Source organism: Cucumis melo, chromosome 11, assembly GCF_025177605.1.
Source record: "Cucumis melo cultivar AY chromosome 11, USDA_Cmelo_AY_1.0, whole genome shotgun sequence".
Lineage (NCBI taxonomy): Eukaryota > Viridiplantae > Streptophyta > Magnoliopsida > Cucurbitales > Cucurbitaceae > Cucumis > Cucumis melo.
Window position 1 is genome coordinate 15,791,257 of NC_066867.1, and position 16,329 is coordinate 15,807,585.

The window sequence follows — 16,329 nt, forward strand, 5'->3', positions numbered from 1 at the left end:
TTATTATGATTGAGATCGAATATTGTGTTAACTTTGAAGAATAATTGGTACATACAATTTAGTATCGAGAATGTGTCAAACTTTTATTTCAAGGCAATGGATATTACACAATACAACAACCACGATCAACATTTATTTTTCAACAGATTCCATGTTTTGTCTTTTGGTTCTTTGTGTCTTTGGACTTGTGATTTTTTCGAGTGGCTTATCCCTGTGATTTTAGCAGATAATTAAGGACTTGTTTGGTCTTTCCTTCGATAGTTAATATATAAAGAATTAAATTTCAACGTTTATAGATTTTTTAATTGAAAGGATGCAAGAAGATGAAGGTAGGTGGTGATATTAGTTTATATAATAAAAATAGAATCTAAATTCAGCTGTATATCCATACTGTCATTTGAAAAGAAGAAGAAGTTATATATGGTCCATATAATACAATACCCATACTGTAATACGAAGTGTAGTTAGATAACTGAAAAAGATAATATTTAATTTATGGAAAAGAAATTAATATTATATAAAAAAAGAGTGAAATTCGGAAGAAATGTTATTTTGGGTATGAAGACGCGTGAGATTGAGAGATAGCCTTTGGAGGACACCAATTTTTGTTGAAATAATTGGATGTCTTATAGCAAACCACATCAAAACCATAAAACCCGCGAATGCCGCTTTGTCCATTACTAAATTACAAATTCAGTTTCTACACCACCGTTGCTTTTCTTTTTCTTCTTCTTTCTCCCAAAATTTGGTGTCTTTAAATCAAATTCTCCACACCCACTTTTAGAATTCCAAACTCCTACAACTGGGTTGGAGGAAAAACAAGAAGAAGTAGTGGCCGTATATTTTTTCGTTATGGAGAGACAATATGGATCAAATAGTTTGAGTCCATGTTCCTCCATTTCTAATGGGGTTCTTCAAGAAACTGTAGATGTCACTAAATGTTTGGCGGAAGCCAATGAATTAATCGAAGCCATTGGGGCTTTTTCTGGGTTTCGAAAGACCCAATCTAAGGAGTGCTTGAATTTGGTTAGGAGGTTGAAGATGCTTGTTCCTTTGTTGGAGGAGATTAGAGACCTTCATGATATGCTTCCTGCTGAGGCTTTGAGTTCCCATATTTCTCTTTTGAAAGAGGCTCTTGTTTTGGCCAAAAGGTTACTGAAGAATTGCCACAATGGGAGTAAGATTTACCTGGTAAATTTAAGTTTCTTTTTTTGTTTGTTTTTTTTTTTTTTTTTTTTTTAGTTTGGTTCTGATCTACTTATATGCTTGCTTATTGTTAGATTGATTTTATGACTGTTCGTTTGGTTAGGCATTTGAGAATGAGGCTGTGATGGCAAGGTTTCATGCTGTTTATGACAAATTGAAGGAGGCCCTTGATGGGATACCTTATGATGAGCTTGGAGTCTCAGTTGAATTGAAAGAGCAAGTAGATTTCTTCACCTTTTCTCTTTATCACACTTTTTGATTCATTGTTTGTTCGTTGATTCTCTATAATCATATCTATTCCCACCTTTAGGTCTCATGATGTGTTTTGTTTTTCCAATTTTACCAAAAACGCCTCTCATAAATCTTACAATATCAGTGTCTAATTTACTTTTTACTATTTTAAAAGTCATTCCAAACAAATTCTTAATTCTTTTCTCTCCGTCCTTCCATTGAAATCCGAATTTTTTTATTTTTAGATGTTTAGAATCCTTGATCTTGATGGCCTAAAAATTAGCTCTAATCCAGACTTATTTTACGAAGACGTTATCACAAGTCTTGTGTTATGCGTGAGTTATTTTGATGAATAAATTTCAATATACACGAACTTTCAAAATAAGAGTAAATGACTAAAAAAGTTCATGTTTTCAGGGAAATGACACCATTATTCTCCAACATTTAGGCTTATATACACCTTTTTCGACAATATTTGCACTCGAATTCTTCATACACGTAGCTCACCCAAGAGTGACTATGTCCAGTAGGGAGAAGGTTACTAAGGCTAAATTTAACCATCCAAGATAAATGTTAAGTGCAGATTTTGAAAGTGTATCCCTATATTGGAGAGTTATTATTTTCTAGAATTTGAAATTTTACTAGGTTACCAATGGGTTGAAAGTTCACTGAGAAACATGATGCAGGTTGAAGTTGACTGATCTAGCTTCATTTCGTCTTTGCTAAGTACTTATTTATTTATTAACTTGTTCATTCAGGTTGAGCTCATGTCGACACAACTCAAAAGAGCAAAGTGTAGGAAAGATACACAAGACATGGAACTAGCAATGGACATGATGGTTGTTTTTTCTAAAAACGACGAGAGAAATGCTGATCCTGTTATACTTGAAAGATTGGCAAATAAATTAGAACTACGTAAAATTGCTGATTTGGAAGCAGAAACTATAGCTGTACAAAAATTAATTAGACACAGAGGTGTGCCAAATTCCGAAAGTCTCCAGCAAATTATAGACCTTCTATGCAAGTTTAAACAAATTGCAGGTATGGACAATAATGTTGCTCTTGATGGTCCTGTTGTGTCGAAAAGTCTGCGACGATGTCAATCTACATTAATCCCTAATGAATTCCTCTGTCCCATTACCTTGGAAATCATGACAGATCCTGTCATTGTGGCTACTGGGCAGGTAACTTGAATAATCCTAAGACATTTACGCGACAAATATTTTGCATTCTTTGCTTGATATTATTATATTATAAACATGCTCGAGCAATCTTGATATTCTATGAAATGTTGTAATAGATGGTTTAATTTTGTTGTTGATTTCAAAATTTGCAAGGGTTTGATTGGTTAGATCTTTGAATTTGATGGGACAATTAGTGTTTTGTTTGCACAAAAATCAGACATTTTGAATTTGAATTTCAGTAGCAGCTGAAAGTTAATTGTATCTTGAGATCGAAATAAAACCTGCTTGCTTGACATTGAGATTACAATCTTATGTTTTCAGAGTGTTACTACTACAAAACTCTGCCAATAATTTGTAAACTGAGCGGGTTATCCTCGTCTCTTCACAGACTTATGACCGAGAAAGTATACAGAAATGGTTGAATTCTAACCACCGTACCTGCCCGAAAACCGGACAAACATTAGTGCATTTGTCACTAGCTCCAAATTATGCCCTCAAGAACCTCATTTTGCAGTGGTGTCAAAAGAATAACTATAACTTGCCGAAGAAGGAAGTAGTTGCCGGAATGGGAGATACTCCACCCGATCTCGCTCCAGAAATCTCCTCTTTAGTCCACAATCTATCATCGAGCCAGTTGGATATCCAGAGAGAGGCTATTATCAAGATCCGTGTCCTTTCCAAGGAGAACCCTGAGAACAGAGTTTGGATTGCAAATAGCGGAGTCATCCCTCCGTTGGTTAAGCTTCTCTCCTACCCAGATCTCAATTTCCAAGAACACACGGTGACCGCTCTATTGAACTTGTCTATTGACGATGCGAATAAAAGACTTATAGCGAGAGAAGGAGCAATTCCAGCTATCATAGAAATCCTGCAGTGTGGAACGGAGGAGGCTAAGGAAAATTCTGCTGCTGCCCTGTTTAGCTTGTCAATGTTAGACGAAAACAAGGTTCTGATTGGTTCTCTAAAGGGAATTCCGCCATTAGTATTACTTCTTCGAGACGGTACAATCCGAGGGAAGAAGGATGCTGCAACTGCACTGTTTAACCTGTCACTGAATCAAGCAAACAAGTCCCGAGCCATCAAAGCCGGCATCATACAGCCCCTTCTCGCTTTGCTGGAGGATAAGAACTTAGGAATGGTTGATGAAGCTTTATCAATCTTGTTACTCCTTGCATCACATCCCGAGGGACGGGCCGAGATCGGTAATAACTCTTTCATTGAGATTCTAGTGAACATCATAATAGACGGGACTCCGAAGAACAAGGAGTGTGCTACATCGTTGCTTCTGGAGCTGGGACGAAACAATTCGCCTTCCATTTTGGTTGCACTGCAATTTGGTGTATACGAACATCTGGTAGAGCTAACAAGATGTGGGACAAGTAGAGCCCAGAGAAAAGCAACCTCACTTTTGCAGTATATGAGCAAGTGTGAACACATTCCCTAACATTTGTGTAAAGATTTGTGATCTTTGTATTTTATTTTAGGAACTGTAAATCAGAATTTGCTTCTTTTATTTTGCATCTTAATGTTGTTGTTGCTTAATGTGGCTTTCAAAAACTGACATATCAAATCCTAACCACTGTGTACATAGCCTTTTAGTTACGTAATGGTATATAACAAGAGGTGTTTTATCTTATGGTTTTTTATTGGAGGAAAAGATGAATTAACCATTTTATACCCTCCCTTGTCTGCTCTTCAGTGTATGCATTCGTTCCTTTTCAACCTAATCAATTAATTAGCTCATAAATATAACACAACGATTTGGTTTTGGTCTATGTAATTTCAAATTTTACAATTTGGTTTTGGTTGAAAATTTTTATGTTTATGCACACATTTGATTCTTATGTAGATACAAGTTTTATATACACATTACCTTTTTCCAATTTTAAACTACAATGGTATAATTATTGCCTACTAAAAAAACACATGCTAAAATTATATATTTTCATAACCTCCTTTTATGTGAGCTCTTAACAATTTATTGTTATTGTTATTATTCATCCAAAATAATATATAAAAAAAATATCAGGTGGAGATTCAAATGGTTTAACTTTTTAAAATAAGTTATTAGTGCTTTAATCAATTAGTATGTTTGAGTTGGTTGAGCTAATTGAGTCATAATCGATTGATAAATTTGTTAGTACGGACTTCTTAACTTGGCTTATATTTTGTTTTGTAAAACTTAGATATGATTTCATTATATCATCTTCTTGAATACATCAAAAGTCATATATATATATATTGTGGGTCAAAAGTCACACACACAGCACACACATATACATATCATGGGTTTAGCTAACAAGAGGTGATTCTAACAAAAATTCTAAGAAAAATATGAGATTATTTTAGGGAAATTGTATCAAATGACAAAAATTTAGAAAAAATGTCATCTATAATATCTCTTTTTTTCCAATTACAAATATGTCAAATATGACAAATAATTAGATACATTAGACGACTATTCTATGAGAGGACTATCTGCTTTTAAATTTACTATTTTTGTAATTTAGAAAATGTAATGATATAGATTCTATATCACAATTTTTTTTTTTTTGCTATTTTTGCAAACGGCCCGTTATATTAACAACTCAAATAAATTAGTAATGTTTGCAATGACTAAATTAGTGTATCGTTCACAATAGCTAAATTAAGTTAAGGGGATTTATAATGGATATCTCTCTCGGCATAAAATATGAAGGATATAGCAACCTTATAAACTATTTGCAAAAATAGCAAATCTTTTATTTCTTTTTAATATATTCCTAAAATACCCCTATTTTAGGTCAAAAATATATGGCTTGATTTTCTCTCCTCCACGATCTTGATATATATATCATTTTTTTCATTCTCTCAAATCTGATCAATTTTTTCTGACTTTCACAATTCGTCCTCTCTCTTTTCTTTTTTTAATTTTATCTTCGCTTTCAATTGGTCGATTTTTCGTTCCATTCTCGCCTCCAACGACCAATGGTCGTCCTGCCTTCAACAATTTTTAGCCTTCAAAGATTTTCGACGAGTAGCAATTTTCTACAATTTTCCGTTTGCGTCTACTTCGGTAGGTCAATGTTATGGTTTTGATATTAATTTTTTAGTATGTAATCAAATTTTCTTTAAAAATGTGAGATTTGTTTCCCAGTTTTTTCATCCAATTTATGTTCATCATCTCAGTTAGATATTTGTTTTCAGATGTGATTCTTCCCTAAATTTTTCATTCGACGTCATCCAATTTTTACAATTTGATCTAGTTTCATCTTTGTAGGTTGATTTGGTTCAATTCAATTTGATGATTTACTAGTATTTTTATATAAAAAATGTGTTTGTTTACTTGTATTGGATTTCATCAGTTTGAGGCTTTGTAGAATTGAACATATTATGAATTTTTCTATCAATTTTACGTTTTAGGTTAAAAGAATACAAGTTATTGATGAATACAAGTTATCACTGTTAGTTAGACTAGGTAGTATGAGCAAGGTGATATTAGTCTATCAGCGATAGATTTGTATCCTACATCTAATATTAGTCTATCAGTGATAAACTTGTATCCTACATCTAATATTAGACTATCAGTGATAGACTTGTATCCTACATTACTGATATTAATTCTAAGTTATCATTGATACTAGTCTATCAATGATAAACTTGTATCCTAGTCCATCACTGATATTAGTCAGTCAGTGACAGACTTTATCTTTTATTAATGCAATGAGTGTTGCACACTAGGATGATAATGGTATATTTTTGTTTTTTGTTTTTTGTTTTTTTTTTTTTGCAGGAATTCAGAATTATGATTATTCAATGTTATGAGTGTAACACTACCTCTAGTTTGCAAGGGTCAAGCAAAAGGACCATGAAAACAAAAAAAAAAGATTGATTGATGAAAAGAAAAGTCACTCAAAATGTAGTTATTTTTGTCGTGCTGGTCACAACCGTAGAACGTGCACACTTCCATTATTTTTACAATTATGTGACATTATGTTGTTGCCTTTTTTTTTTCTTTTGTTAGAAGGAAATACTTTCTATTTGTTTGACTCAAACCTTTCGATAATAAGTCACTTCTTTTATCAATACATTTCAAGTCTATACATGTTACTTTATTATAAAGTAGTAATGTCATAATGGAGTTTAATTTAGTTGATAGTTCTATTGCTTATAGACTTTACTATGAAGTTTATCGTTGATAGCTTCTATTAATGATAGACTTCAACATGTATATCAACAAAACTTTTCCTCAATAAAATGCACTCATTAATAATAATTTGCAATTATTCAACATGTATAATTCTAATTTCTCAATGGGAACACAAAGGCACATAACTTACAATGATTATTCCACCTGTGATCCAACATTTTTCTATATTAATATGTAAAATCAATTCTTTCACCGTTATGGTCTATCTGTCTATTATTAATAGATTTTAACATCAATTAAAAAGTCACAACTATTTAAGAATATAAAAGGCATAACTTGCAATGTTCAACTTGTGGTCCAACCTTTTCTATATCAATATAACAAAATCAAATAAAATGTGAAGTCTATCGTTGATCTTTTCTATCATGAAATATTCACAAAACTAATATACAACAATATCCATTTACTCGATGAGAGAGTTGCAATCAAACTAGGGACAAATCAATAGGTCTCTTGCAATTTTCTAGTCTTCTGCAATCACCAACATTCTCTTTGATCGGTTAAGTTGTATCTTCGGCCTAACATTTTTAACATTCTTCGCTATTTCCATAGTTTTCATCTTTTTTTCTTTTCTTGAACAACCTGAAATGATAATATTGAATGAAAGTTTATAAATATATATATCATAATGCAAGCAATCTAAATATCTTCCAAGTCTACTAGTGATAGAAACCTATCACCAATAGACCCTAAGCAACAACACATAAAAAATACATATTAAACTAAAATATCTACTAGCATCCCATTGCAAGCAAGCTAAACATCCTCTAAGTCTAAGTGATAGAAATCAATCACCGAAAGACCTTTAAGCAACATCACATAAAAAATGCACATTAAACAAAAGTATCTACTAAACATCCCTAAACATATTCCAAATCTATCAATGATAGAACATATCATTGATAGTTTTTAAGAAACATCGCAGAAATAAATGCACATAAACTATAAAACATTTACTAACACACCTTAGGCAAACAAGTTAAGCATCCTTAAAGTCTATCAAGATAGAAACAAGTTAAACATTCCAGCACAAACAAGTTAAACATCCTCCAAATCTATCAATCAGTGATAGAAACATATCACTCATAGACTTTAAGCAACATCACAAAAAAAAAAAAATACACATTAAACTAGACTTCTACTAACTTCCCAAGTCAAACAAGCTAAACATCTTCTAAGTCTATCAAGGATTGAAACATATCATTGATAAACCATATCATTGATAGACCATATCACTAATAGAACATATCATCGATAGACTATATTACTGATAGACCATAAGCAATTACGGATAATAAATGCAGATTAAGCTAAAACATCTAATACCAAACCAACACAAACAAGTTAAACATCCTTTTTAAGTTGATAGAAACATATCACTGATAGAACCTAAACGACAACACATAAAAATTTACATTAAACTAAATTATCTAATAACATTCCAATGCAAACAAACTAAACATCCTTCAAGTCTATCAGTGATATTATATCACTGATAGACCCTAAACCCTAAGTAACAACACATAAACTAAAAAACAAAGCAGAACCAAACATAAAATGAAGAAATCGATTTCAAACAAATAGAAAAAGAAAAAGAAATCTATTTCAAACAGGTTACGACTAAACGGAAAACAAAGATACCTTATGAAAACAACTTATTATTTCAAAAGAAAAACAAATAACTTACAATTGAAGTGGAGAATAACGAAAAGCAGAGAAGTCTGTAGATGATGAAGTCGAGAACGTGAAGCGAAGTGGAAAACGAAGGCACCGGCAAGAGAAAACCAAATCGGAATACGAAGAAAGGAGAAGAAAGTGGAAGATGGAAGGAAAACGTGAAGACCGACGAAATCGGAATACGAAGTGTACGAAGCGTGAAATGTATCTACTTACAGGGGCATTTTCGTCTTTTACTTGGGATTGTATTTAAAATTTGTCATATTTGCAATTTTTTTTATTTTTTGCTATATCCTTAATTAATTTAAACTCAAATGTTATATCCCCGGTTGCCCCTTAAGTTAATAATGGTCCACAATCAGTTTAATTATTCAAATATATTAATTGGTCAAGTGACTGTTGTCGAAATCGATTTTCTATGGAGTTCGAAGAGTTCAAGACATTTGATGTATGCCTAAAACCTTTCATTTTCTAGTTCTCTCTAAACGATTACTAACTTGATCGTCAAAGTGTCGGTGGTCAAACACCACATTGTACGAGTTTTTCTTTTATTAAGCAGGATGTTCATTTGATTTCTCTTAAAATTACAGATTCATCATCGATAACGAACTTCAACACATCAAGTCAAGCACCACACAGGTGCAAATTTGTGTTCTATTGTGCACCACGATCGTTCAATTCCTTCCAAAATTACAAAATAATTTTCCTTAAAAAAATTATTTTCTTGAAATTATCAAAGAAAACACATTTTGTTGTTACTATTAAACATAATGTAGTACTCATTGCATGTATTACTATTAAACTTCTGAGTTGAATTCATATCATATACACAAGTAATTATCAAACACAAAATATTATTTGCTTGAATTTCACTAATATAATCAGTTAACCACGTTAAACATGACAAGCAAAGGAGAATAGAGTCATAAAAATTGCTCTTTTCTAGAATCGATTAAAACCCAAAGTGTATAAAGTCGATCGTGGTGGAGGCTCAATCTTACCAATGGAATGTTGAGCTGCTTGAGATCTGGAGGCAAATAAAAGTTCAACTACACATTCTTATACAGGTGTTCAAGAAATTAAAAAGAATTAAGATCCATCAATTAAAGTTAATTCAAAGTTCAAACAGACTAAGATTAAGGCAAATGTTGAGAAGCCAACACAAGAGACTGAGGGTCTACTAGAGTCATAAAGGATGAAGAGGCAGTTGAGAAATACTTTTTGAGGTTGATCAAGGATGTGAAGGCATATGGCGAGGAGCACAACAAGAGGCATAACTTAGGAGATGACGAAGTAGTTAAGTCAGACCTGCGAAGCTCGATCAAGGAAAAGTGACCAGCCGATGTTGAGGCTGGGGTGGACCTTCCAATGTCTAGGCCAACCCCATCACAGCGTACTTTGCTTTTTATTAATAAAATGTTCCTTCAGTAGGGGGCTACGCCCGAGATACACTTTCATATGAAACAAAAAATTGAAGTTATGTTCGATATGAATATCTCCTTTATTGATCATAGAAATGAAGTTGGTAGGCAGTGATATAAGAAGAATATCCCCACATCCTAAAGATCAAGAAAGAGGATTCGAGCTTGCGAGTAACTTTTAGAGGACAGTGGGATAGTTCGATCTTAACCAATTTATAAATTGAAGAAGCACATTTCAACCACAATTGAGAAAAAATAAATATGTTATATGAATTAGCTAAAAGAGTGTTGGACAAAATATAAGAAGCAAAACTACATAGAGGCCCAGAGGGGGACAAAAAGAAATATTCCATTCATCACAATGACCATGAATTTCTCACTAGTGGATGTGCTGACGTGGATGAGATTTCTGTGTCGATCAAAATTAAATTCTTCAAAGCATACATAGACATAGAAGATGAAATGAGACCAAAGTCCACCCGAGGTAACTATTCAAGGGATAGAAAACCGTTAGTCAACTAACCTTGATCTGTTAATGAGTGTGTTAGTTGTTAAAGTATGTTAGCTGTTAGAATCTAATTGGTTGGTCAATTATACTCTGTATTTATAAGCTTCTTCATCATCTTCATTTCTAAGATCAATAAAGGAGAAGAACTCTGATTTACTGATCAACAGTAACCGACTTTTAGACTATCATTTGAGGACTTGGGACCAACGAATAGAGATTCAAGCCAGAAGTATAAAACTAATGCATAACAAGCGAGGAACTCACCATAGAAGTTAAAGGTTAGTATATATACACAATGATAGAAGGCCAATGAGGAACTGGTCAAGGACTAACTGACGGAAAACAATTCACTGCGATATCTAGAAATAAAAATAAGGCAAATAAAGGAAAAAAAAGATGCTCAATCAGCCTAACGTCGAGGCTGACAAGTGAAGTGCTAACATTTGGAAGATATGATTGCGCCGGCCGACATATGGATACAAAGGATGAAAATGTTTGAAGAAGAACGATACAAAGATCGAAGTGGGCAAAATTAAGCCTATTTTTGGGCTTAATTAAATTTTAATCTAATTAAATTATATTTAATTTGAATCAAAATAATTAACCGTTTAAGTGGGCTTACAAGGGATGTTCCCCAATGTTATGAGCATGCTTGTACAGGGCATTGTTTGCTTATGGCCGGCCGCATGCCCAAACATCCTCAAACCACCTTATCTTTATGTTTTGTGCTTAGTTTAGTCTATTGCTATTATTTTGATGTCGCTAACCTTTTAAGTGACATTTCACACTTTTCATACACAAGTCTGTCAAATCTAAAAATGTTTAAAATGTACAATAGGGGAAACCCACTAGTTAAATCCTCACCAAGCTAAGCCTTCACTCTTTACAATCTAAGCTTTTTTTGTAATTGACGGTCTTCAATGCTTTCTTCAAATGATGTTTACCAAGTTTTTCTCTCTCTCATGTTTTATAAAATCATTTTCTCTCGAAACTTGAAGGGAGGTTACATCATACATTGATTATGCCCGTAAATTTTTTGTTTTCATACGGTTGACCTGTTTGTTGGATTTGACAAGTCTGCACAATTGCTTATCCTGCATTTGAAAGATTGCAATTGTGACAGCGGCATGCACAGTCACATGAGGTTAGCATGCAGCTAGGCCCCAAGGGCCTTGCACGCGAGTGTACCAAGCCTGCCGCCTATGCCTGTGTGATAGTTGTGCCAAAATGTCGTTTTTTGCGCAGTCTTTTTTTTTATTATATTTTTGCAATTTTTAGTAAAGTTTGAATATTTTATAAATCCAAAGGATTAATTTGGATTTAATTATCATTATTTGAGGTCTAGAGGAAATTGGAAAATTTTATAGGCCTAGACTTACTCTTATCTATAACGGACAAAATGAACTTCAAATAAAAATTTCTATATGTATTTCCTAGCCAGAAGTTTTAGCATGCTTGAATTTAATTTGATTTAAAGTAATTTCTAAAGCATGTGAGGAATTTAAAACTATTTGACAAAAGATGTATTTTTAGGCTAGCAAAAGAAATTAAAAATGAAATTATGAATTTATGATCTTTTAATTGTTTTAAAAGCATGAGTTATGGTTTGAAATTTGCTAAGTGCAATAGAGTTCGTAAACATACTGACTTATTGTTTTAAAAGTTTGAGATTTAAAGCATGTTTTAGTCTTTAGCAAAGTATCTTGTTAATACTATTGCCCTACAGAGTAGGACATTATGCATAGAGGAATTTTGAGGTATGGACACCTATTTTTAAGGATTTGAGGTGGGGACACTTATCTCTGAGGTTGAGTTGGTGATGCCCATATTTGCGGTCGGTCCAATAGTATTGATTTTACTCTGCTATCATGGCTGAGGTTTGGATTTGGTATTTAGCTCCGACATCTCCGGAGGATTTGATTCTTGAGTTAGGGACGAGGAAAAACTAATGTTTGAGGAATTGTTTTGAAAACATTTATTGAATTTAATTATTAAAATATTTGTTGAGTTTAAGGCTTACATGTTTTATAAAAAGTTTTGTGCTGGTGTGTACATATAGTCTTATAACTATGCTCATGATAGAATTATAGTAGGTTGTAGGTTTTTGGTTCAAGGAGACTACAATTTGTGTCTAAAAGCCTATGTAAGACTATCTTAATGTTTGTTATAATATGAGTTGAACTTGAGTTCTTTCTTCTTTCTTTAGAGTTGTGTTGGTTTGCATCCACGAGTTATTCAAGTAAAAGCATATTAGAGGTTAGGTTCAACAGCTATTGTTGAGCAGAGAAAAGTATCTACTAATTCACACCATCTCTTGGACCAAAAGAGGAGGGGATGTGATAATACTAATTGATTCAAACTAAAAGGTAGGGCGAACCTATCTCCAATCACTTAGATAAAAATTTATAATTCATCAAACTAAACAACTACTATTACTAAAACGTACCAATGATATCAAGTCCAAAGTCAATCGACATGGATGCTCAAAAGATAAGTAAAATGTGTGAATGTAAACAAGAAATGCACCTAATTATGAATGTTCTAGTCTAATGAACTAGAGGATCTCCTCTTTTCGTGCTCATGGAAGTACTTAAGTTGATTAATGCTTTTATGCCTAGCCTAATTAGTCGAAACCCTAAACATTCTAAGTCGAACCAAGATCTATCATGTTTCTCTAACCTTATTAATATTAAGTGAATACACTAGGATGAATGTTCAATTTTCATCGTCTAATTAAGCATTCAGTTAAATTTCTTCCTAGGTTGATAGGAACAATACTCATTGTCATTGACTACAACGACCAAGCCAAACTAACATATTGCTTCTCGAGGATTGACTACCAATTTCATGTCACATATTAACAATTAATCCTAAGCTATCAATTTCATTAATTAATTGTGCCAAGCAAGGGGCTTAACTCATATATGATGATTAGATTATCTTAATCATATTGAGTGAATCAATTTCTTTGTTAGGATGTCTCGATTGATTGCACATCTATCTTTACTTTCTTGCATTTAATTTTACTTTATTGTATTTAGATTTCCTATCAAACCAAACAACAAAAGCTCGTTTTTACTACTTTTCAAATACCAATTTAATTTATGAAAATTTTATCTTAGAAGCTTTGTGGTTCGATCCTGGACTTGTCATTTATACTATCTAGGATTCAATGAATTATAATTATTATTTGATTTAAGGTTTTTGGGAGCCACACCAAAAAGGTTTCTTTCATTGGTAATTTATATATAATCTAACTTTCAAATGAGACTAAACCGACACAAGTACAACAGTTTAGAGTTTCAAGAATTAGCTAATAACATTGAACTAAATAAAAGCAAAGGTGAACAATATCTTTTTCTATTTTCCCTTGGAAGAAGAAAGGACTGAATCCATCTATTTGAAGAGTCTTGGAGTCTTTTCATCGGTTCAAAGTTGAGAGGTTCGTGGGTTGACCTAATTTTCCAAGATTGGAGGAGAGAATTTCAGCCCAAAAAATCAATTTTAAAATTAATTTTCTACATACCTGATTGTTACGCAGTATGGTTTAATGCTACAATAGTTTGCTTTTATTGAATTTTCTAGTAGAGTGAATTTTCTAAATAAATAAATTAATTAAATTAAACATTTTCTTGCCAACTTCAACTCTTTTCTTTCATTCTAAGTTGAGAAATTTCCTCTATGAATATTTTTCTATTTCAAGTTTGATTTTGCATGAAAGACTACTTGTATGCAACTTTTTATGAAAATCTTTAGATTTAGTAGCTAAATAATTATTAAAAAAATGGGAATTATTATTTGCCAGGGTTCTTTTTGGTACGGGTGTAAAAACCCTAAGCGAACTGAGTTGGTTTAGTTATGGTTGAGCTGATTTCATTAATGTTCAACTAGAATCACGTCAGCTTTTTTAGACGTTAGAGCTCTATTAAAAAGCTCCTTTATGAGTCACTCACCCAACCTAAACTTTATCCTCTCATCTTTTCTCTTTCTCCTTAAAGAGTCCCCCTCTCTTTAAGAAGAAGAAGACCACACATCCTCTTCTTTCTCTATAGAAATCTTCCCCTTCTCTCTAAACTAAAAGGATAAGAACCCTGTAGCGAAAGTAATTAACAGAATCATTCAAATTTAATTGGAATTTATGAAAAAAAAATTTAGAGAAGCAAAAACTACTGTAAACAAAATAAATTTAATGGTTAAGCATGCTTGATCCGAAAAAAAAAAGATTACAGAGAAATTGGAGCTTACTCTCGTTGTTGACTCTATATGATCAATTATTCATCAATATTGGGGTCACTATCACTTGGAAACCGCCCTAATATATGGACAATTAGAGATTTTGGTTTGTAGAAATAAAAATTGAAATGAAAACTTTTACTAAGAGAATTCAATTAGATCACTGAGATTTTTTTTCACTTCAAAAGCGATGAAGCTCTAAAAAACAATCGCATCCCCTCGCATCTTTCTATAAGCATCTATATGCAGAAATACTGGAGAAGAATATAGGAGAATGGGGGAATTCTCCCACCATATTTCAGTAACTCTCATGAAAGGAGTTACTTTATTTATTTAATAAAATAAATAATAATAAGGAAAACTTACATACATATAACAAAATAACAAAGTATTTACGGATTGTGTAATAAAATCTATAAAATTAGTAATTTTTTAAATATTTCAAGTTTGCCCTTTAATCTTTTTCTCTTCCTCGGTATGAAATCGTCTTCTTCCTCTTGTGATTTCTTTCATATTCTTTTTATTGCAATTTCTTTCATTGTCTTTCTTCTTTTTTTCTCTTTTTTTTCTGCGATTTCTTTTCATAATCTTTCTTATTTTTCAATTATTTTTTTACGTTGTTAAATCTTTCATCGTCTTTCTTCTTTTTTTTTGCTGCGATTTCTTTCCATCATCTTTCTTCTTTTCTAATTTTGCAATTTCTTTCAACGTCTTTTCTTATTTTTTTTCTTCTTTTTTACATCGTTTAATATTTTATTCGTCTTTTTTCTTTTCTGGTTCTTTTTTACGTCTTTTAATCTTTCCATCGTCTTTCTTCTTTTCTTTTTTTTTTCGCTGTGATTTCTTTCTATTATCTTTTTTTTCTCTTTTTTTTTCACGTCGTTTGAATTTGGATAATCAAATCTAAACGATTATGTACAAAAAAAAATAGCAAATCTAAAAAATCGTGTATAAAAAATCTTGAAAAAAATCATTCAGATTGAAGTAGCCAAATGTAAACGATCTTGTAAAAAAAATAAATCATCGGTAGACAAATCTAAACAATCTTGTACCCAAAAATTAAAAAAATCATTTAGCCAAATCTAAACGATCGTGTAGACAAATCTAAACGATCGTATAAAAAAATAAATGATCGTGTAGTAAAAAAATTAAAAAAAAAAAATCGTTTATCCAAATCTAAATGATCGTATAAAAAAAATAAACGATCGTATAGCAAAAGAATTTTAAAAAATCGTTTAGCCAAATCTAAACGATCATGTACCAAGATTTGAAAAAAAAATCGAGACCCAAATCTAAACGATTAAATCTAAACAATTGTGTAACCAAATTTAAATGTAACAAAATTAAACAATCGTGTAACAAAATTAAACGATAAAATTGAACAAATAAGTTGTAGCTATATCTAAACGATCGTATACCAAACAATAGCCAAATCCAAATCTAAACGATCAAATATAAACAATTGTGTAACCAAATTTAAACATAACCAAATTAGACGATCGTGTAACAAAATTAAACGATATAATTCAAAAATAAATTGAAGCCATATCTAAACGATCCTATAACAAACAATAGCCAAATTTAAACGACCGTAAATATCTAAACGATCGCAAATATATTATACGCACGTTGTTGACGGCATAGTTGGCGGGGAATTATTGGTATTTTACACGGTGAGCC

General features: G+C 32.0%; 1 protein-coding gene and 1 long non-coding RNA gene across 2 annotated transcripts; both read left to right on the plus strand.

The window, feature by feature from the left end:
• The first annotated feature begins 561 nt into the window (after positions 1–561).
• On the plus strand, positions 562–4,255 carry LOC103490456 (U-box domain-containing protein 15). The gene is made up of 4 exons (XM_008449968.3): positions 562–1,191; positions 1,310–1,426; positions 2,196–2,621; positions 3,010–4,255. Exons 1-4 carry the CDS (start codon positions 853–855, stop codon positions 4,063–4,065), a joined length of 1,938 nt encoding a protein of 645 aa, XP_008448190.2. The 5' UTR covers positions 562–852; the 3' UTR covers positions 4,066–4,255.
• A 1,231-nt stretch (positions 4,256–5,486) lies between these two features.
• On the plus strand, positions 5,487–6,688 carry LOC127143898 (uncharacterized). Its single transcript, XR_007815470.1, has 2 exons — positions 5,487–5,676; positions 6,394–6,688. It is a non-coding gene; the product is annotated as an uncharacterized LOC127143898 (long non-coding RNA).
• The last annotated feature ends 9,641 nt before the right edge of the window (positions 6,689–16,329 follow it).